This window comes from Polyodon spathula, chromosome 21, assembly GCF_017654505.1.
Source record: "Polyodon spathula isolate WHYD16114869_AA chromosome 21, ASM1765450v1, whole genome shotgun sequence".
NCBI lineage: Eukaryota > Metazoa > Chordata > Actinopteri > Acipenseriformes > Polyodontidae > Polyodon > Polyodon spathula.
Window position 1 is genome coordinate 2,093,101 of NC_054554.1, and position 26,244 is coordinate 2,119,344.

At 40.8% G+C, this 26,244-nt stretch overlaps 1 protein-coding gene across 2 annotated transcripts in view; it reads right to left on the reverse strand.

The window, feature by feature from the left end:
* Positions 1-26,244, reverse strand: part of LOC121296286 — a 56,629-nt gene that overhangs the window by 12,785 nt on the left and 17,600 nt on the right. For both annotated transcript variants that reach the window (XM_041221652.1, XM_041221651.1), the window contains exons 5-14: positions 25,906-26,029; positions 25,475-25,568; positions 22,129-22,215; positions 20,371-20,487; positions 19,476-19,574; positions 17,892-18,040; positions 14,347-14,485; positions 13,978-14,100; positions 13,453-13,644; positions 661-1,652 (exon numbers count right to left, since the gene is read on the reverse strand). In XM_041221652.1, the coding sequence (XP_041077586.1) occupies positions 661-1,652; positions 13,453-13,644; positions 13,978-14,100; positions 14,347-14,485; positions 17,892-18,040; positions 19,476-19,574; positions 20,371-20,487; positions 22,129-22,215; positions 25,475-25,568; positions 25,906-26,029 (2,116 nt within the window). The remainder of the gene's footprint in view (positions 1-660; positions 1,653-13,452; positions 13,645-13,977; positions 14,101-14,346; positions 14,486-17,891; positions 18,041-19,475; positions 19,575-20,370; positions 20,488-22,128; positions 22,216-25,474; positions 25,569-25,905; positions 26,030-26,244) is intronic.

The window sequence follows — 26,244 nt, forward strand, 5'->3', positions numbered from 1 at the left end:
AATGCAATGTGTAGAACCACTGCTAAAGGCAGCCTTATTAAGAGTTTTATTTAGTCTGCCACACAAGATTTTTTTTTTCCAGGGTTATTTTGCAGTATTATTATAAATGTATATTTTACATTCAGAGACCCTCAACAAAGGGTGGATGGACCTGCCTGTGGTTGGTATACTTTCCTACCAGGACAATACAGCCGAGATCTGCCTGTTCCTTTGCTCTCAATTAACTGCCTATGAAGAAAAATCCTGCTCCATCTTAAACAGAAAAACTGAATAACAACCGCGTGGCACTCTACCGCTCTGCTGTACAAAATCGTACCTGAAGGCTGCACTAATGTCTTTACTAAAAATCTGGTCTGCCAGCAGGCTTTGGAACCTCTCCCGGTGTCTCCTACAAGTCGCGTGATGCCTAGCAACCAGGAAGGTTTGTTCTTTTATAACCATAGAATATATAAATATAAAAAGGGGGCAAACAAAAACAATGTTGCTTTCATGTTACTGAACCTACTCTATCAACACTGCCAGCACATTGCCGTGGTTTTCCCTTCACATAAATCACTGTCATGCAAGTATTTGTACTATATACAGAACTCCAAGAATGTTTGGAAACCCAACTCTAAATCGACTTTACAGATGGAGAAGGGAAACACCTTTGACACCTACCTGCCCTTGGCCCTTGCTTCAGGTATCGGGGTACTGCTCCTCTGTTCGTCTGCCTGGGAAGGAGACCAGCCGTGGGGTGCCTGCTGCCTGGAGGAACAGGTCCGGTCTACAATCTCTGTACTGCTCACTTCCAGGCCCTTGATAAAAACCCCAGTGTTGCCGTGCCTGGCAGGCTCGCTGAGAGTTCTGTGGCAGGTGCCGTACCGCAGCCCCTCACTGGGAGCAACCTCGAAACTCTGGGTTTTCCTCAGCAGCCTCTTCCCCTGCTGGCTGCCTGAACCCAGGCTGTAGGAGCAGGAGGAAGCCCTGCCCTGGAGTCCTGCTGTGAGGGTGTCTCTGCCAGGCTCCTCTGAAGAAGTGCTGCGGATCAGTTTGTGAGAATCTGGAGCAGCACCGGCCTGCCCTGGCACCCTGTGATCAAAGCCATGCCGGCCTGGGGTAGGGGTCCTATTGAGAACGTATTCTGCTATGGAGTCCTCCAGACCATTGCTCCTGGCTCCGCAGTAACTGCCGGGTGAATGGGTCGCCAGTCTGTCCCTGGTCCAGCCGCTGGAGGTCGATTTCCTGCTGCAGGAATATGAAATGCTGTGGCTGCGCTCGTGCTGCAGCCTCTGATCCAAGCCCTCCGAGTGCCGCCTGCTCGCCGGGCTGGCGCCGCTGCAGCTCTTAACGCTGCCCCCCTCCGAGGACACTGCCCTGTCTAAAGGCAGGGACCTCCTGGTCCTCAGAGCCGCCTCCAGCTTCTTCTCAAACATCTGCTTGGTTTCCTGGCACTTAGACCAGGCGAACTTCCACTGCTTCAGTCCTCTGTCATTTTTTAATTCGCCTGCCAGCTCCTTCATCTCTGTGAATTTGGCCTCGGGGATATCTGGGTGCTGCCGCCAGTATCCATCCAGGCACTTGATGACCGTACCACACTTCTCTGGCATGCTGCAATCCTCCATGGTGATACAGGCAAGGTGGCGCATACCATCCAGTGCCCACTCGTACGCCTGCGGCAGGAAAGAAAGAGAGGATCAGACCGAGCCACCCATCAGAGAAAGAAGAATGCAAACATTCATCAGCATCTCTGCTCGACAAACACATGAAAAGGGGCACTGTGTGGCACAACTAATTCCAGCCAACAAAGTGCTTCATCGTTACAATAGGACTTTTAAGTTGTTTTAGGGGCTAAGACAAGCAGCTCTTTATTACAGCAGCCTCAGACAGACTGAAAGCTGATTCTTTTTTTTTCGCTTTGTTGCAGGGCAGGGTGCCCCATGTGGTCTGAACTTTCGCTGCACAGCCCTTACTGAAGTGGCTGTGTTTTGTTACGGTAAATGATCATCAGCAGGCCTCACTTCTGTGCGTGTGATCCAGTGAAGTGGGGGTGAATCTGTAAGGTGTTACTTTAAGCAGTGATTATATCCCTCACACTTGGATTCAGCTTTTGTGTCCTGTAAAGTTGCAACACTTAGAAACACACTGAGCCTTTTGTTCCTAATGACTGGTAATGGTTTTGCAAATTAGTTCCTTCAAGCAATGCTAGCATGCTATTGGTAACATGAGTGTAATTAAAAGTACTTTACTTTCAAGTTTAAAACAAATTGACTAAATGCTTGAAGAACAAACACTTACAATAATGCAAGACCTCTTGCACCACTTGTTTTGTATTATTGCATTTTTCCTTAATAGGTATATTCTTTTAATTAATAAACTAATCTGACCAATATGATAGTTAACAAATGTTTTACTTGATAAAACCTGTAAGTTTTTAATTAATTTTTTGCTTACCATGGTATACAAAGGTAAAAGCATAGCAAAGTATAGTAAAGCACAGTGAATTCGTAGGCATCATGATAAACTACAAAGCTACAGTGTATTTTTATCATGACAAACTAAAGGGAATTGGCCAAGAACATGTACAAAAAAAGCATATATGTACTGCAAGATTGTGCGCATATTGAGACAGTAAAGTTCAAAAGTAAAACATCCCAACAACCAAAACATTCTGCACAGATTTCCATTTTAGTGGACATCAAACATCAACCCAGAATTCCAGTGCCAAAAGAAAGGCTTTGAATTCCCTGACATGCAAGACATTCCTTTGATTGTCCTCGCTGAGGGAAGAGCCATTAGTCCACGGTTCCCCACCAAAGTGGAATTTTTGTTTTTTGTTTTCTTTTAGCTGCTCGGTGACATTTCTCTGCTCTCCTCTAAACCCTACTCCGTCTCCCTGTCCCCCACATTCCAAACATGACCTTCTTATGAAGCCGCTGTGACACAACTGTCACATACCAAGGTTGTCCGTGGAACTGCACCAAGTTACTGAAGTAACTGTCCATAGGTCACATCCCATTAACAATGGGAGCTACAAGAGTGAAAAAAAACACAGCGCGATAGCAACTGGCCGAACCATAATTAATAGGTAGGTCCAGCCAGTTGCAATCACAAGTGCAAAGTCACTTCCAGTCATTTTCTCAAAAATGTCTTTTAATTTGAAAGAACAACTGAGACCTATAATAAAACAAACTGCTCTTGCTTAGGAAAGAATTGGGGCAAAAAATTGCTTGAAACCCCGGCCCTAGAATGGAGCCATTCTAATGCAATCGTTCTTGCAGTGTCCCTGTCTAGATTCTAATGCAATCGTTCTTGCAGCGTCCCTGTCTAGATTCTAATGCAATCGTTCTTGCAGCGTCCCTGTCTAGATTCTAATGCAATCGTTCTTGCAGCGGCCCTGTCTAGATTCTAATGCAATCGTTCTTGCAGCGTCCCTGTCTTAGCTATAGATTCTAATGCAATCGTTCTTGCAGTGTTGCTGTTGACTATAGAAAGGAGAAGAAAGGACATACAGCAACAGCAGGGATCTTTTCAGACAATGGGGAACTGAAATGGCTTGATGGCAATCACAGCTTCAATCCACTGCTGAAATGTGCTGCTGTATTATCGAATATCTGCTAATTGTCTAGGGGCTCGGGCAAGCTGTGAGGCAGCTGTCAGGCTACAGTACAATACACGACTCGGCCATTTGGGTGAGAAAACATGGAAGGCTAAAAGAAATGTTTGTTGCCGCTTTCATATACCAACAAGACAGCAACTTTTCCACAGAGTGGGTGTGGTTCTGCATAAGGATATTTGTTTAAAGTCTCAAGAACTGTAACTATGTTAATGTACCTGATGTTGTAGTGGATGAAGCTTATGCGCAAACTTTAAGTAAAACAGATTTCAAATTAGAAATTTTTCTGCTCTGCTTGAACAATAATGAATGAAAAAATAAAAAAATCCAATTCATATTGTCCATTTTGCCTTGAAAATAAACTAAGCGCAGAGCCTTTTAAAGGGATTTCTTTTACAAGAAAGTATCTCAGACTATGTAAGACGACTGGCAAAAAACAACATGAAAACAAAAGATGGACCAGCAGCAAAGGCCAGCTTTGAGAATGCCCTGCCTGCTGCATGATTGATTCAGCAGCTCTCTGAAACAGGTCTTTAAGAAGACAAGGCACTTTGCCCTTACATTGGACTGTCATGAGGCTAAGAAAAAGGACCTGCCCCAATGACATTGTGAAACTTCTACTTTTACCAGGACCACACACAGAGATACAGACCTTTATTTGCTCACTGCAGCAAAGAGTATAACAAGCACTGACATTCTCTCAGGAATTACACAACACAAGATACATCCACGAGATAACCAGTTTCTTTATATAAAGTTAAGAAGTACTTTATAATATTAGAAACTTCCTATCGGCACATAATCTAAAACCAACCTCACAACCTTTCCTCCACTTCTTTCTAACTTCATTGAATGACTTGTTTTTTAATGCCAGATTATAACTTTCGCTCCCTTTCAAAATGATAAAGCCTGTCTCTTTGCATGCTATGCTGTGCCCTGCCATGCACGGTTAGATGCATTAGCCAAGGCGAAGTAGCAGACTGTGACAGATGCAGGGTCTTGTGCCTGCAGGCGTGCATTTCACTTTTGTTGGTGCGGGCCCCGATTGAATGGAGTGCTTTAATAATCTCATTAGATAGGCAAAGGAACAAGAAGAAGAAAAAGAAGCAGCTGTTGGGATTCTCTTGATGTTACAGTGTATCTGGCATCTGCTTTCCTTGGAGAAAAGTGTGCCTGCCCACACCCCCACACCCCTTAAAATACTAAAGACAAAGTTAGACATTTCAGACACAACTGTCTGTTGACTTAATTTAAAATCAGACCATTTACCTGTATGCAAAGTAATGTAGCACTCAGCAATGTAATGCAGCAAACAGGAGCTGTGATGTACGTCGGTGTGCAGCATTAACAACTGATTTCAAAATGATGAAATACGACTGCCAAGCAAGGCTTTACAAGCCATTCAATTGCCTCTTATAACACTCATAATGTTAGCATTGGTTCTTCCTTTTTTGTAGGTAGAAGTTCTTTGCTATTCTTTACTTTTCTTTACACTTTTAATTTGGGATATGCAGGTATTTCAAATAGCTACAGCTGCTTCTCTCTGGTACCTAAAACTTCCATGTTCTGTCAGTTTCACTCCAATGGTGGAGCTGCAATCATGCCATATGACCTGCAAATGTGATGTTGCCATTTAAAAAAAAAAATGATAATAATAATTTGAAATCACAGTGATAAGGTTACTCATGGGAACACCCAAGTGGATCTGAAACCATAACATGACAGAATGTTGCTTGTTCAGCCCTGTGAGTCCATGTTAAACACACTTGCACTCAGTGACATTTACTTGTCACAGAGCTTTCAAAATTCAAATTCGAATTAGAAAAAGGGTCAAAGATTACTTTTACCCAAGAAACCCCAACTGGGCTCTGGGCTAACTGCATTCATTCAACTTATTACTGCCATAAAGTCTTTGAGGCATCAATAAGTAGCAGTCACACATGACCTGAGTATTTAACCATGCAGAACAGCTTCTTTATCTATCACTGCTAGAGATGAGCTCCACACATCCAAATGTGTCAGAATGTATATGTGTGTCCTTGATCATGGGAGTGCCAATCCACAGGGAACATCTACATTTCTTTTTACAAATAAACTGCAAAAATACAATTACCACCTTTAATCTGGAACTATGAAAGCAGCAGTGCTGCACTGATAAAGACCACATCTGACCATGCTGTCACAGTTCATTGTGGGACATTGCAACAGGGTCCAGGAGCACACATTCCAAGCACCAGTAAAGCTAGAGTAACAGCCGCCCTAGTATGAGCTGGGAAAAACTAAGGGGACTGACATTTGCCATTTGTTTTATTTATTTACCTGTATTCTGTTTCCAATAATTATTGAGAACAACCTGAAGCATGCCAATGGCCCTCTCTCCACAGAAGCCAATCCATAAAGCTGATGACACTTGAGCAACGAGGCACCTCAGCAATGAAAATCTATAGACACAACTGCAAGGCTTCATGCCAATACAGTATTTATAAACATTGTTCACTGAACCTCGTGGTTACTCAGGAGCACACTATTACATTCATATAGTGATCTGTGTAACACAGAACGTCAGGTCTGCTGGAATCAAATGTCAGATTACTGAATATAATGAGTTTCAGGCCCAGGACTGCTCATTGTTGCAGTGAGTGTGTGTGTGTGTGTCTGTATGTTGCTTTCATCTACAGTGTGATGAGTAAGACTCTCTGGGGACAGATAAAAATGGGAATATACTGCAAGTCCATCACTGCCAATTACACTGCTGATCTGTAATGGACAGTCAGATGTTAACATAAAAGGTAAATTAGTATGGACTGCTGTGCAGAGTTAAGACTTCCTAAATGGACATTATCCTCTATAGACTAACCATCCCCTCCCGTCCCTATGCAAACACACCACATACAGCAGCATGTCTTTACAAAAGCAGCATTTCAAAAGTGATCAATGCGCAAAAGAGGCCACGGAATTTAAAATAAATATAACAAAAAGGTAATTTTGTATTATAAATAAAATATTAATATACTAATTTGATATTTTATCTTTTCTTTCACCACAATTTTAGATGCAACCTGAAACCCTTCTTGCCGAAATTTTTCTTTTTTCTTTTACACTAAAAAGTGATGTAAAGATGAAGGAGTTTATTACTTCCTCAAATAAATATTTCATGAAAGATTTATAAATATTTGTTAATAAAAAAATATATATACATCACACATATTATATATATATATATATATATATACACACACACACACACACACACACATATATATATATATATATATATATATATATATATATATATATATATATATAAAAAGCTTTAAAGATGCTTAGATAAACGATCTATTTCTACCATGTTATCTGAAGAAAGCGGAAGCCGAAAAGTTGCAGCAAATAATCAAAAAAAGGTTTTCAGTTTTTCAATGACTTTTGTTCTTCAATAAGTGTTTCTAGTACGAGTATGATGTTGGCTCTTGATTCTCCTCAGACAGCCCCCGGTCTGTTTCTTGACAGGCTCAGCAAAGCGCAGTGACCTTACAGAGCTCTCTGCCTGCAGCCAAGTCAAGCAGCAGGATTGCCAGCATGCTAATTCTTCCAAAGGAATTTAAATAAAAATGAGGGAGTTCTCAATCTCTCCTGGCTTACGTATCTGGCCATCCACACTTACCATAATAAAAAGCAATAAAGCTAGCAGACCCCTAACGGCTTCATATACAAATCAGCTCAGCCTAACCTAGGACTCCTAGAAATACCCACAGCGAGCACATGGAGGGCATTTAGATTAGAATGTACCACACAGCATCACACCGCTGCGTTCCTTCAACGCAACGCAGAGCCTGTCTGACGGGAGTCCGTGCCACCTGGTCATAAGCCAACTTTATTCTTTTCTGCACAATAATACAATTCACCTCAGATTTATTCATAATGGAGTGCAGAACAGCTGCTCAGCTCAGGTCAAGAACCCCCCCTCCACCACCACCACCAAAGAAAACCCCCAAAGAAACAAACAAACTGGCATACTTAAAATATACAAAGGGCTATCAGTAGGCTTCCATAGCAACAGGAAGATATACAAGACCTGATTGAGTATGTTGAAATGTCCGGTGTTTGAAAGTCTCAGCCTGACTGGCAGCCAGTTTTAAAAGTGTATATTCCAGTAATGACATACAAACCATGCTGTTGGTGTTGTTTTTTTCACATTTTCTCCAAACAGTGTTCTTTCTTTACTATTTTTTTCAGTCCTGCACTGTGATTCTGGTTTAGCTGCGGACAGTAGCTTCCTTTTGGTCAGCAATGACTCACAGCTAATCCAGAGGGAGACGGAGGCCGCCATTCAATGAATGCACAATGAGCCTCAGACAGAACTGTCAGCATTGAAGCACAGGCAGCCCATCCAGCTGTATGCACAGGGGCCCCTCCTAGCAGCTCTGCAATCTGCTCGGCACAAAAACAAACTCCTTCTCTGCTCACGCTTTAGAAAGGACAGGCGAAACCAAACCTGTTACAGGCATCACTGCATTACAGCTAACTATAATGCACCAAGGACAAACCACATTTCAACTTCAGTGAAATCAATGTGGATCATTTAAGCATCTTGGTCATCTTGACTAATTTGGGCAGTTTAAATACCAAAAAAAAAAAGAGTTTTTAAATCTACGTTATTAATAACATATCAATAAAAAAAAAAAATGAAAGCAATAATCGTAAAATCTAAAGAAATGTACTTAAAAGCACTTAATCTAATTTTCAGATTTTGGATTATTAACTGTTCAGTACACTATATCACCAAGCTGTCACACATTAAAATTATGTAACAGCGTGAAACCTGCCTCTACCCCTGCAAGCATTACAAAGAGTCTGGAGCACATTCAAATCTCTATTTGTCCCTACCTGAATATCCCAGTAGATAAACCCCAGATCCTGGTTCAGTGCAATTCCTTTAGCTCTTCAGCAGCGCTCTGTGGACCTGCTACCACCCTGTGCTGAGACAAACTGAGCCACTAGCACCCAGATCCTGCTCCCTACTCACTCCCACTATTCACAGGCAAATGCGAGCCTAAATACCAGCTGGGCTATCCTGGGTAACTGAATAAAAAGCAGAGCCGACAGGCATTGAGGGATGGGGGAGGGGGCATCTAGTGCCGGCACTACAAAGCCAGACTTTACTTAGAGAGTGACAATTGGTCTAAAAAAAAAAAACATAAACAAACACACATCAACCTCCACCACTTTTAATGGCAAGGAAATTGGAAAAGATGACAAGATAAATATAAACAAATAAACAGATGTAATCATTCAGGAGTAATTAACAAACAGACCTATCAGTAATTAAGTAAATGTGTATTTAATATAATGACACATACCTATCAGTAATTAAGTAAATGTGTATTCAATATAATGATATATTTAAATGATAATAATAATGGAAGGGGTTTGTTTCTTTGACAGTTAGCTCTGAATCTGTAAACCATGCAACTTACAAGCAACATGCTTGACTCACCGAGTCATCCAATTGTTAAATGAATTTCCTGAAGATTTGAATGTATTAAATGAATAGCAGCTGCTGCCTTGACAGCAGTGTGCTTATGGGACTGCTGTCTTCACTCTTTCACACCGCCAGTCAATACCCTATTGATCGAATAACCAATAATCAGCAGGAAGAAGGCACTTGTAAGTGTTCACAAGAGCTCAAAACTGGACACTTTCCATCAGAGCTTTTATAAAAATCAAAACCATGCTACACAGCAACAACTGAGAAAAAAAGATCAAAGATGTGCAAGTCTCAAAAGAAATCCTACAGAACCTGTTAAAAGACGACCTGATAAGCTAATAATAAAACCAGTCAGTGTACAAGTGTCCTAAAACAAACAAACATGTTTTTAAGTTACTGCACCAGTAAGAATCTCTGTTAGGTGCATTGCAGGGACCTCTTACACTATTATTGGGAGATGTTTATTCCTAATTGAACACCTCTTATTTTTTTCTTTTGAACAAGAGGTGGAAATGTCACACTGTGGCAAAGGCTTAGTAAGTTGAGCACAATATTCATCCAAGGATTCCTGGGAGTGTCAGTGTCACGTCACTATCAGCCTCCCTCTCGGTACGGCAGGGATATCTGCAGGGTAAACAGGGTAATAAACACTGCGTGGGGGTAATTAGTGTGGGCAGCCTGGGGTGAGAACAACAGGCTCCTTGCAAAGACGGTCGGCTCTCACAGGGTAGTTTATCCTCCACATGTGTGTGAGTATCGTCAAGGTGGCTATTTTAATTCTGTCCATATTTTTCCCATTAGGGCTGTACTATGACTTAATGCTTACTTTAACTGGCTTTTCAAATCCTGAGCAATGCAATTATTTTAATCGCATGACTGTTTTCCATATTCAGAAATTCCCAAATGAAATGGACTGGAAATGGTTTATACTAGAGCAAGTCTGCGGTTGTAGGCAAGAACACACATTATTAAAAAAAAATAAAAACATTCAGAAAATATGTACTTAAATCTGAAATTTACAACAAACAACACTTATTATGGGCAGCGGCACATTTTTCCGGAAGGCTAGTCTCACGATACTTTAAAAACACACATATATATAGAGACTTTATATAATATATATATATATATATATATATATATATATATATATATATATATATATATATATATATATATATATATTATAATTATTTGGTTTTGCCTTCCTGTGTGTATCTATAGCTGTAATATAGAAATCTCTCTTCTGATCTACACATTTTTCCACAAATCCCATCTGCTGTGTGAAGGGGTCAGTATCTGGACACGCGACGCAGAACAATAACTAAGCTCTCCCCTCAGAAATCAATATGCTCCAGCAGAATCAACAAGCCACCACTTTGTAACACACAGCACCTCTGCCTGGCTGTGCTTCTCTATACTGTTAATTAATTTGTGACCCTGGCTGCAGGCGCCCCTCTCTATGACATAGCAAAATCTGAATGATGTCCCAGAACCTCTGCATCTGCACCCAGCAGCTTCTATAAAATGAAACCGTTCAAAAAAAGGATATAGAATCCATCTATTTTAAAACGCAGAACACAATTAAATACATAAACCCTTTACAGGTTTTAATGCTCTTAGGCATTTTTTTTTTTTTTATCTATTGTTTTTTTTTTTTTTATGCTTCGGACAAAGACATCAAAGAGGTGGTTTAAACACACTCTGTGGTGCACAGTAACAGAGGCAGCGAGATTTAAAAAGCCTCGTCATCAGCTTTCTTAAGTCTCTTTTCAAAGCACCGCAGTAGCTCCTACAAGCGGAGAGGTTGGTAGAAATGCTAATTCCCTTTGCAGTCAGCCAAGTTTGCTTTTTGGTCATGCTAAAGCCAAATGTTAACTGCACTACTTGAACAATGCTCAGCCTCCTGGTGGGATTAAGATCTTCAGACTCAAACCGTAGAGTTCAGATCCCAGCTGGACTCAGTAGTGCCAGGGCTGGAATCTGCAGTGATTGGAGAAGGTAGGCTCTCTTGGCTGATTACAACAAGGGTACTTGTTATTTTTTTCTTTCCTTTTTCTCCAGGACAAGCAAGAACAATTTAACACAATAACAGCTGCTCTTTGTCTGGCAGGAGGTTAGGATGCATGCCGATGTCCACAGAACATTATAAGAAAAGTTCTGATCATGGCATTGGCATACACTAGGGCACTGGGGCATTCCGAGGGGTTGCTAAGCACAGTGCATTTGCAATCACAAGTTGACTGGGACCTGGTTACCCACTGATTACAGACACAATTAACAGCTGGAGTAGAGCTAGCTTCCTTGGCATCATTATTCGCTCTATGCTGTTTGCCACTCATTCTGACAGACCACTGAAAACAATCACCTGAGAATGAAAGTCTGAACTGAAACCACATTTAAATGATAACATGCTGTATAAACTGTTCATTTTTTACTCCATTAAATTCCACAATAGATATGTTAACATGCCGTGTTTTAAAAACGTTACGTTGTCAAAGGGACCATGCTTTTGTTGGTTGAGTCTGAAAGTCTGAAAGGGTGCTTCCTACTGTTGCACACCAGCAAACTGCTGTTAGGTTTTATTATGGCCTGATGAAGCCTGAAACTAAAGAACTATGAACCAGTCTAAAGACCAATGCAATATATAGTAATCAGGACCAGCTCTGCTATGTAACCTCATTCTGTGATTGGCGGAATAAAAATATTTCAGCAGCCATAAAGACTACATTTAATACCAAACATTTCACAAAGAATTAGAGAGCTCTGAACTGCCATGATCAGCACCGGGCTCACAGCTTCTATGTGGATTACTGGAGGAGTTCAGAGGAAACACACACACTTGTACAAGCATTGTAACTTCTCCAGTTGAATATCAGAATACCAGTGTTGAAATATGCTGACAGATGGCAAGAAACTTGGTGGATGGGTACAAGAGGCAGTCAAAGGACACTCAGGGTTATGGGGGTGAAGTAGCCCAGTGACAGAATCTGCATCAAAACAACTTTACTATATGTTGATTCCAGATCCGATAGCTCGTGATGTTTTTTCACAGGAAAGAAACAGCAATATGAAATAATAATTTATAGCCCTGATGAAATTACTGTGAATCTAAAACAAGACACAAATGCCCTTGCACAATGAGACAATGCTTTATCGTCTTCACTTCTTTATGTCGACTGCTAAGCTATCGTTAAGGCACCCCTGGCCCAGAGGAAGCCGAGTTCAGCTGCAGAATGTCTGTTTGATTCTGGTAGCTGTGCAGAACACACTGGACTATCACATCACTGCCACAGACTGTTTCTTTAGTTAGTTTCCCTTGTGTCCAGATAGTACCCCCCACCCCCCCCCCCCCCCCCCCCCCCCCCCCCCCCCCCCCCCCCCCCCCCCCCCCCCAGTTGAAATCGGAGATAACAAAACTAGCCTTGTCCCTGGCCCCCCTCCCCCATCCCCCCCCAGTTGATAATCCTGTATTGATGTGATTTTAAACAGATGGGAGAGGATAACCATGCTGGACAGATCCAGTGAAATACAGCATCTAGTTTACAGGGATGTCAAGCACACATTGGCCAGGGTGAGAATGAGCTGGTGTACAGGGAATTCAGCCAGGAATGTCCTGGCTTGTACTGGGGGTTCAGCAAGCCAGAACACCAGGCTTAGCACTCCTGCCATGGGATCTTTCATTGGGAATTCAATCACTGTCCTTGTATTTTCAATCACTTTTGCTGACCACCATTTGTTTGTAGCATGTTTCTGTATTTGTACCTGTGATTATTGCTTGGTTATTTAGAATAAATAGAGTAAGCATGTAGGTGTTTGTGTTACTTTTCAGTATATTTGTAATTTTAATTGTAATTACTGCAGCATAATTGTAACTGTAATTCAACAAAATAGCTCTGTAATTATAATTGTAATTATACTTGAACCCAGGTCTGACCAGGAGCAGCACCCAGCTTTCCTAGCAGGTCCCCCACACAAGCACCGAACTGACTGGTTTGCTTAGCACAGAGCCGTAACAATGCCTTTCACTTCGTTTCAAAGCTACAGCACCCCCCCCGCCCAGCTGCCTACAGCATCTCAGAAGCCGCTCATTATGGTGTGTGTGCACTGAAGTAATTCACACAGCTACATGGAACTGCATAAAAACAAAACAAAAAAAAAGACTTTTCAGAACCAGCTCCAACATGTCTGTTTCAATCAGTCAACAAGCGTGCAAACGATCGGCTCCCTCCTTGCTCGTCATGTCCCCTCACTTTGTACAACATCGCACACATTCACTGTAATCTGCTGTCAAGCTATACACACGTGTCATCCATTTAAGCATTCTCTGGCCTGCAAGCAGCTTTATGAAACAATTCGACGTGTGCCTCACCTTGTCGAAAAACTCATACAGCTTGACTGTCTTGTCGATCTTCCCTTTGGCATCCTCCACTCTCAGTGAGAAGTCCTTCAGCTGCTCCCAAAATGAATGCACTTTCACTTCATAGACCTGCAGCTCCGTGGAGGAGACGTCTTCCCATGGCTCCAACTTCTTCAAGAGCCCCTCACCATTCTTGCAGTACATCTAACAGACCAAAAACACATCATATATTTTATTTTTTTTTAAAGAATAAGATTAATATAAGAATAAGCAAATTTCAAATTATATTTAGCATTTCGGAGGCTTTGATTTTGTTTTTCAGCCTTTAAAACGTTTGAAGAATACGCTAATAGGCTGGAACACAGCAGCCAACATTATTTAAATCAATTTTAATATCAGACAGATGCTAAAATGAAAGGTTACGGGAGAACTGTTGAGAAACGTTTCAGACGTGAGAGCTGGGTTTGGGGTAGAGTTCCATTATCATCAGCACAGCTCCTACACGAAGTAACATGCTTGTCACTTGTTTAAACGTACATATGCTGAAGAGTAGAAGTCTCTGAAGTCAGTCTGTGTGCAACGTAACTGTTCCAGAGAATCATCCAGCTCACTCAGCTTCTTCAGTTGACTTTCTCCAACTTGCTCAATCCAGCCGCTAACCTGCCAGGACACAAAAATAAAAGAAATGAATGCTGGCGCATTCATTCTAGACCAGATTTCTGCATATTTTTATGAGAACATTATCAAAGTGACTGAAAGAATTTGATTGCACATACATATACATAATTATTTAAATCGATTTGATAATGTTCTCATAAAATATGCAAGAACGTGGAAACGTCAATAAAAAATAAATTAGAACGTTACAGAAAAAAAAAGAATAAAAAAAAAACAAGCTACTCTTACCTCCTTGAACCCTTCTTCCAAAGTTTTAAACTCCACTACAAACTCCAGCTCCTGCATGCACTTATTCGACAGCATGACAAGACGATGGACCGACTCATCAACCTGGTTGTACAGACCCGTAACTGTCTCAATGGCATCTCTAGAACAAGAGAGAGAGAAAGAAAGAGAGAGATTGTATAGAAAAAAGATCTGACCCCGTTAACTTGTAGAATCTCTCAGAAAGAAAGACAGACAGCAGCATCTCATTACATAAAACATGTCGTGCTACTTACCACTTGCTACAAGTGTCTCATTTTTCAACACTAGGAGAACAGGAATATGAACAGGACCCCACCCAGTATAAGGTTATGCTGCAGCCCAGCAGGCATTCACAGTTGTCCAGTGGACTGTGCTACTCCTAGGAGCTCTGGACAGCTGCACCCTTGTCGTATTTCAGCTATGAAACTCCCTTTCAGTCCCAGGGAGACAGGGGAGAGTGCCAGCTGTCCTTTAAAGTACCTGTGTGTGTGTGTCAATGTGCAGACAAAATTTAAGAAAATGTCCCCACAAAGATAGTAACTTCTGAAAAAACGACGTTGTGAGGATGTCCCCACTTTGTAAAACATATTTTTAAGAACTTGCCAAAATATTTAGTTTGTTGTTGACTTTGATCATGTGTGGAGTTTTGACTGACTGGAGTTAGAAGTATTATATAAAAATACAGTGAGAGTCAATGAGAAGCTCCCAGAAATCTAGGAATGGTATTTTTCTTTCTAACAGCTCAAGAATAGGAAGCAATGCATGTTAAGAGTCATACTGCAAAATCATTTATTTATGGAAGAGGGGGAGTGCGGGGGTCTTTTTTTCGACAAAGAGGGGCAAGCGCCAAAAACTGACAAAAAGTGTGAAGTTGGGGCAGCTCTAGTACATGTGAAATACTGTACCAGCACACCAGCTGTACATTCAACCCAAGGTATACATTTAAAAGAAACTGCAGGGCACAACTTGTAAAACCCAAAGGTTTAAACTTGAAGCCCACTTTCTCAGGGTTTGAAGGATGAAAGTTATCTCTTCAAACGCTATAGACTGGAGGCGCCCTCTGATGTCTGCATGCAACATTACGCCCTGCAATGACATGAGAATTCCCTCGGGGGCCCCAGTTTGGCGACTCAGTTTCTTCCACATAACCTTTGATATCACGTGTGTGACACAGGCACCTTCATGAAGAAACGAACTGACAGAAACAAATCAAGTATACTTTAGATCGTTCTGCAACTGTCACCTTCTAACATTCTTGAAAAAGGCATGGTGCCAAAATGTACATTTTAATATGATCTCGCCTGCCAGCAAGACAACTGAGTGTGCTTTCACACTAAATGAGCCAGTTTTCCATATGCATGTACGTGGCTTTCAATAAATGTATGGGTTTTAGTTACTCACTATTATTAACAATATCCATTGGCACGTAAATTAAATATAGAACACCACAGTAAACACTTAACCATTTCACTTCATCGTTCTGTTACTCGATGACAGTGGCGTCGCACAGTTTACTAATGCACGTGCTAACTAAAAAGAAAACCTTTTGTTTAGAAAATAAAAGGAGCTGTTATTTTGGCTTAGGTCAACAAACTATTAAAATGTAATTTGCGTGATGTATATACTACGATATCCTAGCAACTACAAGGCAGGACCCTTGAAAACAACAACCCATTCATAACAGGGAATTTCTTCTCAATTATTATGCAAATTGTTGTGCAGCAGCTTGAATATTCTGTGAAATAAGGGCATTGTTCAGACAGTGCACTGAGCAGCATTTCTCCATGTCTCCATGTTACTCTTCTATTGTTTCCCTTCCTAGTTATCAGTAATGTCACTAATGTTGTTGAATTTTCCCTTATTAAAGTAAAGTCTAGTACAAAGCCTAGTTAGGCATGCTGAAGCACATTTAAAACATGGCAAACCATAGTAAAATATATCGTTAAAAAAAGTTATATAAACATGGGAACCCTGCAAAATCACTGCGTTAAACTTTTAAAATACCTACAGAATAAGAAAATAAATTAAAAATAAAACGATCAGTACAGAAGCTGGATATCACAGTACAGATTAGCCCCAGCTGTGAATGTGAGTAACTTTTTTCATTAAACGAAGCTTTTCTTTTCCTATTATTCCTGTGGTACGCCGGCAGCCCTCTAACGCACACACCCTTTCTATGATTAACTAGATAGTCATAGTGCAAACACTACATGCAAAAGTTAAAGATTAATGCTTCAAATAAAGGGTTCTGGTTTTGGGTAACTCATTGTGAAATATTTTCAGTTGAAAGAACACTAAAGCCTTTTATTAATAATAATGATGAAGCAGTAAGGCATGCAGGTTCAGAACTCGCTTCATCTTCTTGCAGTGGGAAGTGACTCACAGCTTGTATGTAGTTCAGCCAACCCTGACCTTGAGATAAAGAAAGGCTTGCATATCGACAGCTATCTGCACAACTTGTTTGGGGAAAAGCATCATTAAAACCAGACAGCAAAGAGGCAGACACTTAAAACAATCTTAATTGCCTCATAAAATTACCTTCTAAAAGAAATAATACAAAAGGATAGTTGAAATGCACTTGCACGGTTTCTGTTGACTGATTTTAACCAAACAAAGCTCACCTGTAAAAATACAGACAGACATTGATCTTGTATGCACGGAATCAAATCTCCCTTCCTTTAAGGCTAAGAAAGAAAGAACTGTCTCTCTCTCTCTCTCTCGCTCTCTCTCTCTCTCTCTCACTCTCACACACACAGCTAAGGAATGGCCAATTTTACAGCTGAGAAGGCAGTAACTCTGTCCACAGATGTCATCTATAAAGAATGAACTCCCGTGCCTTCTTTCTCTCATTTCAGTAACGCATTGTGTGAAAGAATGCCACAAAACAAAAAGTCTGAATTATGTTTTGAAAAGGCATCCCTCTTAGGAAGGCTATAAATCTGACTAACTGTCCATTCAGCAATATATTTACCATGTCGTTCTATGGCTCCGATTTCCTTCACTATGAACCACAACAGCAGCTACTGCTACACTGACAAGAGGGAGACATTAAAGGAATTGTTCTGTGCCACGTCGGACCAGGAAAAGAGATGAGCCAAGGAAATGTCTTGACTGAACTGAGAGACAAACTCTCTCATCACCAAAGAATGGAGCAGCTTTAAAAAAAAAAAAGTGAAGGCAAAAAACTTTACCAAAGACTTTATTTAGAAAATGCTCAAAAAAAAAAAAAAAAACACTGCAGCGTTGCCAGTTTAAACAAAGAGAAGGTGAGCCTCAATCAGGAAAAATCAGGTGTAATTATAGTGGCTGCTAGAGCAAAAATATATTTAATTGACAGACACTTCTGTGCTCTTAACCAAGCTAAGATTATTACTTGCAAATAATGTTCCAACTCCTGTTACCCTACCAGGATGAGCCAGTTATTTTAAGTTCTCCTTATTAGGTCAGTTCAGCTATAAAAATTCTATATGTCTGTTATCAAAGGACCGGCTGGGATTAAACATGGCTAGACTCTGCCAGCAGTGTACCTGTAATCTTCAGTCAGCGTCACGCAGGACTCCTCTTTCTTCAGTCTGGAAAGGGTGGCTCCTCCCTCCAGCTGCAGCCTGACCAATCGGTTATCTTCAAGAACGCTTTTCATTAGGTCTCTGTACCTCCCCAGTAAAACCTGGGCTTCCTGTGGGAGGGGAAAAAGAACACCATGTATTACCATATGCCTGTCCTCACACAGGCATTGAAAATGGGTATTTTAATTTTAAACATAAATGAGTGTCAATGAAAGCTGGTGGAATGCACTGCTCTAGAGTCTGAAACCCTCTATCCAGAGAGCAGGCACAAACTCACCATGGTGCCCTGCAGATGCACTCTCATTCCCTCTCAGAGGGTCTATTCTGGAAGCTCTAGGAGCAAACTAGTTCAATATAAACTTTATTTTTAGGTGACTTGGCTGAACACCTCAGAACAGGCTAAATAGTCAAGCATGTAATCCGACACAAGAACACAACAGGAACAGATGAAAATCAGGACCCCTCCCACTGGGAATCTGTCTGTCAACAATGAACAGCTCAAAAACCGTACAGTGTGCCCCAAGCCCTGTAATCACCCTGTATTAAACATGCACGTCTCCTGTCACTGTGTTAATCTCCTGCCATTCTCTTGTCTGAGCTAGTTGATCCCCCATTGACACCTGCAAGGAGACTGCTATCTAGCTGGTGTGTGGTGTACGTTCTATAGGTGTTGCAGAAGTATGTAGAATGCCTGCAGCTAAATGTCGTGGAAACAATTAGCTTCCTTGTCTCTCATTTTATCTGTCCCCGGGCCCCTTCCTGAATTGGTATAGAACCCTGTTTAGCACTAATATGCCCAGGGAAATCAATATCTCATCACCAGACTCATTTCCCTTTGCACCAACATCAAAGTCCATTTACCCAACCCGCTGATTAGAGAAATTGGTTTAGAGAGATACATCTGCCCCCGGGGGTTCCTACAAAGCTTCAAATGAAACCCCCTTTACCATAGATTACACTGCTGCTTCCTGTGGGTAAATAAGGCCCAGCCCTGTTTCTATGACCCTGGTTACCACCCAATAACAGTAGGCAATTCAGTGACATTCAGAAGGTCAGCTGAGTCAATTCACTGCATGTGCAACGTAAAGCAAGGATGTCAGAAACACAAATAACTGCATTGTGGTTCCTTTCTTGTTTCTTTTCCAATGTATCAAAACCGTTTGGCTCAGTTCAATACAATATAGGAACATACATGCTAACCTAACATCATCATCTTTGGAAATCCATTTCTCAAATGAATGTATTAAAGATTTAGGGTGGAAAGGGGGGGACGACGACTAGGTGAGAAAATCAATCAACTTTCTTCCTTAACTCGACTTCTTTTGAGGATTTTAGTCTTGATTAAGCATTCCAATATTAAATGCAAAATGATGTAAGGGATTTGTGCAAGGTTTGCAAGGTTCTCAGTTCTCAGTAGGTGCAAAAGTTTTTCCAGCTGAAATTTTGCCTGGTGACTCTGGTCCTGCAGATGGCTCTTGGTTTTGCTACTGAAGTGAATAATGACTGTGCTACGGGCAGTCCCTCGCTGCCCGCTAATTCAGTTACCTCTGCTGTCCCAGGTACTCTGTTGGACTCCAGACTGGCTATGGTGACCTGGAGGAAGCCAGATGCTGACCTGCAACACTGTACCAGCTGCTCCAGTTTCTGCAAGGAACAGAAATAACATTGCATTAACAAAACCTGAATATAAGAAATGCATCATCAAAAAAAGATTGTCACAAAGTTATATGCACTGGTCAGGAAGATGAACAAAATAGTGTAGTTGACTAAAACCCTTGACATCGATACCATTATGCATCATCATACAGAAGCCGGAGTGTTTTACTCTTAGCCTATTAAACATTAGCTGTAAACGCCCTCAGTCTTTATCCTGGTGTCACTGACAGTCATTTTGCTGGCTGGTTCTCACAGTCTTCGCTTCTAGACAGACAGCAGGAGCAATGCATTGTTCTGCTCTGTGCTCTAATTTCCTCCCATTCACTGATGCCTCTCCATTTACTACATTCTTTACTCTCGCTCGAGAAATGTGCAATCCGATTTTGACGAAATTAGTTTACTTTATATTAGTTTTTCTCTTATAATCATTTGCACTCCAAATAACTACCAGGTCATTTTCACACGAAGGCTAAACAGACAAAACAATTACAACATTTTAATTGACAAAACCATTACAAAAAAAACAGCTCGGCTCTTGGGAGGCAGCAGTTAAAGTTTTGTGCAAGCTATAAATACAGCAAACAAAAAATATATGCTGCTTGTTTAACTGAGATTTATCTTTTCTTAAAGTTAATGTAATGCGCAATTCAGAGAAAAACAGAACGCTTGCGAGTAATAAATAAAGCACTCTGGCAGCCCGCAAATCAACGAAGATAAAGTTGATTCTTCTAAACAAGCAAATTGACTCTGTAAAAGAATGCAGAGCAGTGGAGAGAGAACCTACCGTGCGAAAGCAAACCCAGTCACTGTGGCAGAATGGAAAGGTCCCATCGAACTCCAGTGGAAGCTGAGAGGCATCCATGTGCTTGTGGAGGGACTTCAGGGATGTGAGGAGTTCGAACTGCCGGAGCAAACAAAAGCCTCGGCTTCGATGACAAAGACAATACATTACATCATCCCGACCTCTGAGATTGGTCGCAGGTGATACTCTTGCACTCTGACTAGATCCTGAATGCCAATGCCCCCCCCCCCCCCCCCCCCCCCCCCCCCCCCCCGCCCCTTCAAAAGAGCTCAAAAACTGTAAACTAGGATGCAGCGCTAAGACATAAAAACATAACCCACCCCTTCACGTTATAATAGCAGTAGCAATACCCAATAACAGCCATTACTAAGAAGGTGTCACTGTAGGAAACAGCTTGGCTACAGTTCACCACAAGACAGATTGGCTCTTTATTCTTCTTCATTGCTGGTTGGGCTGTTGGGTGTTATCGCTTAAGAAGCGGTGGAACAACTAGCCTTAGACGGGAGCACCACGAGAACATTTTAAACAATGCCATTAATATATTAATCCTGCTACTGAGCAATCCTGTGGAGGGTGGGGCTGCAGTAGCTCGAAGCTGACTGGTCACCTCCTGACTAAGCAGCAGACCAGCCATGGGGCTGGGAGCAAAGGATCCATATCATTCTCTCTTTCTCTTGTATTGAACTTACACGTCATTGAAAAATAAATAAAATAATGAACTGAACATACAGCCTGTTCTTTAATTATATTTGAGGCACACTTTTCAATGATTGGAAAATTGTTATTTGTCTTTTACCTGTTCCTATTGATTATTCTTATGTTGGATTTACATTCAGTATGTCAGCTAAAATACTTCACAGACACAGGAATCTGTTTTGTGCTACACTATCAGAAAATAATTTTAATTTCCTATTGAAGTTGCCCAAAAAACAAAACAAAAAAAAAAAAAACATAACCAGTATACCTGCATATGAAAGATACTGTCAGACAGTACGTTTTCAGAAAACAGACACTAAATCAGTGCTTTAATGTGAAACGTCTGGCCGGTCAAAGCAAACTGATGTGTGCTACAACTTAGCAATTCCTTGGCAGTAACTGAGAGTTTTAAAATAAGCAAGTGTCTCCCCTCCAGCACTTGAGTTAACAAGGCTGAACAGAATCGAGGTCCCAGCAGGGAACTCTTGAAGAAGCCAGGAGCCTGTTGCTGGCTATTGTATGTACTTAGCTGACTTAAACAAACATCAAATACAACCCTTAAATATTTCTTATAATTACTTCATTGATAAATAGAATAGATTGACTGTGTAGTTCAGGGATGAGACACTTATGTTTTTTCAGCAATGTCTGGTGGTGTGTATTTTTTGTTTTTTTTGCAGAGAATACTGAAGTCTCTGAGCGGTCCATGAATCACGTTTCTTGCAGGGAAAGACAAAGCAGAACCTCTTGTGCAGGCCCGCCATTAGCTGGTGCATGTTGTCTCAAAAACACAGGCGATCAGAGATTCTTCTACAGTACTGAGTGTTATTCTGAGCCGAAAACCCCTAAAAAGCCTGAGAGCAAAGTGATTTGTCACTCCAGACAGAAAAGCACAGGGGTCACAGAGGTGAAACAGTGCCCTTTGCACAGGAATAGACATTGCACTGCAAAACTGAATAGTCAATAACAAATATATATATATATATTAGAATTTCTTCAAGGCAAATTACTGTTTCCCAGTTCCCCACCGCAGTATCTAATTACCTGCATAGCTGTGGGCTTTTCCATCCGAAAGGTAAGGTCTCTTTCAGCAAGCAGCAGAACAGTGTGAATACAATTGGGGACAGCTTCCTATCAAGACAAAGGGTAGTATTTAAACAGCATGCAACATTAACACAATAGTAAGCCATTCAAGGAACACTAAAACATGAATTGCATAAATGTTTAATATGTATCAGCATTGAAATCATGCATACTATGCTGAGTTCACAATACTTTCATTGATCTCTATGAGCTTTTCAAGAACAGCAGTGACTACTATCTTGCTTTGAGAATTCATCAAGGTCACTATTATTCAAGTAACACTGGTATGAATTCAGAATCCTAGTCTGCCATCAAACAATACTGCCTTGTAAATCAGCTCTAGGCTAGCCACGAATATTCTAATGGTTTCATAGGTAACACAAGTTTTATTAGCATCATATGCAAAACAGCGTTTCATGTTCCAAATTCTTTGTAATAGTACTTGGTGTGGAACAGCCAAGCCCTCAGAGAGCAGGGACGGGTAATGAGATCAGATCCCCTCGGGGAAGCCTGGTCCATTACACACACCTCTCAGGTGTTCTGCCATTTCAGTCTGGGAATAAACATAAAGTCAGCCCGGCCGAAGGGAGATCAGCTTCCTCTGCTGTCGTTTTCAGCAACGAGTGAAAGGGAAAGAGCAACAGCTGGGTTTCAAAACACAGCCTATACAAGAGTCCCTTCTAGACATTTTGATTTATGTACTCTTCTCAATCCACTGCTGAGGTCCAAGGATATTCTCGAGGCAAACTCTGACTGTTAATTGCAATCACAAGCAAGCAATCAAAGTTTTAGATTACACTTTGTTTTTTGCTTTTATGCAAGCTGGTTTTCATGGATGCAGTGTGGCAGCCTTTGTGCCTCCCTCTTCTACACAGTATATGAATGCTTGGCAGCAGTTTTGATTAAAGTTTATTTCCAAGGCTTGCCTTCAGATTTTTCATTTCCTGTTTGTTTCTGTATTTTGAAAATGCACTGTTTTTAGATTGGGGGTACGACAGAGCATTATGAAGCGTTTTCAGAACGCTTGTATAGTAATTACCATGAGTGCAACGTCTAATCTAAGTTCATTAATCAGCAACAGCAAAGCTAATCAACTTGTCAAAATACTGAAATGACTGAACTGCACTGGAAGGAATCTTACCTCCCTCTGGGGAAGTGTAGTTAAATACTTGTTTCGCTCGAATTCCTCAGCATCAGGCAAAAGGAATCTGACTGGGAAAACTGTCATTTAAACAAACAGATACCACTTGCTTTGTAGCAAATTAAATAAGTGAAAATGACATCAACTGAGATGGCCTTCCCAGAAAAACAAAATGATAAGCTGGGTCATCTCAGCAAGCAACCTGGTCCTGGTACTGAAAAATCTTTCTCAAGTCAAAAAGATCCAGTAAACTTCAGTTTAGCTCTGTGAGTACGCCTCTGATCTATCCATCCATACCGTCTTTTTTTGCTGTACTTGGAAGCTTAGTTTCTTTAATTTCTTTGTTAGTTGACTGGTTCTGATATACATAAGAGAGATCCCAGATTCTCCAGTGCAGACATTGTCTGTTTCTTATCAATATTTCCCCTCTAGCCAGGTCTTATCAAGCACCTTGTTTCCCACCAGTTTAACAAACTATTCAGATCTGAGCATGAGGGCCTCCAGACAGTTTGTTCTGTTTTTCTCCACATTCATATCAAAAGGTTCCCATGATTAAAAAAAGGGTTTAAACTAATAGTTTACTGACAAAACAATATGGATCACTAAACTAAAACTGTATACTATGCAAAACTACAGTCTAATTCAGGTTTTATTAAAAAAAAAGGTTTGCAGTGAGATTAGATGTTATTTACAGAATTTACTTTGTTTTGTTCAATCAAGGATTGTATTGCATTGCTAAATAAAATAAATGCAAAGTGCATTTCTAAGTGCAAACTAACAAAAAATAAATAGGCACAGTACATTACATGCAATGAAAGCTGATCTTCAGACTAATTGATTATTTCCTCGTTAACCAATTACCCCCTCCATGTTTGCTGAAACCCTGAACCCTACTGTGGTCCCCTGTAAACAAGGGTTTATTGATCCATCCCAGGCCTTGGGGCTGCTGTTGACTGGGACAGGGTGCGTTAGATTGTGTTAAAAAGCTTCATCAGCTCAGAGTGAAGCCTTTTTAAGTCCTGCTAAGTTATCTACAGCAATCAAAAACAGAGGAACCTAAGGTATTTAACTGAGTTTTTTGTTTTTATTTTGTTAGCACCACCGCTTCACTGCTGGGACTGCCTACAACACAACCCTTAAAGGAACCACGGCTCAGTGTCACTGAACTGACCTCCTCTCTGTGAATGATTCAGCCCTGCAAACGGACACAATGTCTGATCAGACCTTTTATTAAGAAGATGCTAACTCTTTGAAACACAAACCCTTTTGAGATGACCCGAGGCTATGTTTAATTTGATCAGAGCTATCACTCCATTCGTCACGCTCACAAAAAAACTGGAAACCTGACCCCCAAACCTATTGTTACCTTTCTCTGCCAATGCTGTGAAGGTCATTTCCATACCTACCTATCCAGGAGTAATGTAAATGCAAATTAGGACAGCAACACCCATTATGTTCTATCCCTTTGGCAATGACACTGTAACCTAGACAGGATTAATATCATTTCTCGCTTATTACAGAGTGTAATTTAAAATCCTGTTAGGAACTATGCAAGCAGATTGTTCCGAAGAGCCCTTACCACAGAGATGCTTTCATTTCTTTTATACACACAAGAACATTCATTCTTTATTTTTGTAGTCCTTTTACGTACACACACACACACACTACATATGATATGCTGGATTAAATTAAGTATAACAGAGAGCTTTAGTGAAAGCTTATAGTTTATCAAATGCTTTCAGCACAATACACAGTCATATATGTACTCATATGAATGAACTGCTTGCTCTGTGCCTGGAGCATTCAATAAATACGCATGAAAGATGATGCCCTGTACTTCTAAAGCAGTGCATGAAAACTGGGAGATTCTAATAAATTAGTTTTTTTTCTTTTTTTTTTTTTTTTAAAGGATTTTTTAGCACAGAATGCCTCTGCTGACCACTAATGCATCTATCCATACAGACACAGATACGTATTTCTTAAAGCTGAGCAGACTGCCAGGTCAGTACTGTTGATAAAATGTCTGAAGCTTTGCATGCTTTTTTCATCATTAACAGAAGACAATCACAAACGTACAGTGCCGCTTCCCGTTGGCTGATTGGATTTCAACACGTTTACATGCATTAAGTGCACAGTATAAGTTGTAATACTGTTTGACTCTATTACCTGTAGTTGGTTAAATGCTTTGAACAGTGCTGGAACAGGCGAGCATCTACGGGCATCAACCAGAACAGTCAGACCCAGGGTTCGGACTGCCTTCCTGTTCACGTCAAAGAGATCAGACTTTATTCATTTCATCCTCACTCACAAGACGGTACACATTATTAAACAAGGTTTTCTGTGTTTGACACAAATTGTGTGTTTGCGTCACAGATTATCCTTCGCTACAGTATAGGTGCTATTTTAGTAACCTGAGCCTGTTTTATAGACTCTGCAACAGATCCTGACACAAAAATGCAACGTTTTCGTACCTGACTCATAGTCTTCAAGAAGAACAAGGTACACCATTTCAATAGGCATACAGGCATGTGATAAAAATGAGATCTGTGTAACAAAAGCAGAAGCACGATGCAGTAATCAGGGTTGAAGTCTGTTACCTGAGAATTGTATAGAAATAGACAAGAAGCCGTACAAGCTGGGTGCTGTTGCAGTTGGGGTTTAACCAAATCGTGTTCCTGGTCGTCACAATCACAAGGGCACGCCCGCATCTGTCTCTCGTACCTGATGCAAAGAAAAAGAGAGGAGAAAAAGACGTGTTTATTGTAGCTGTGAAACACACAAATTGCCACAATTCTACTCAAGGCATCTTGTTTGCTTCCTAGCTTTAGCCTGTATTTTTTTATTTTGTTGCTTTTTTTTTTTTTTTTTTTTTTTTTTTTTACTTCAAAATGTCTTTTAAATGCTACAGTACCAAATGTGGTATACTTTACTGCAGG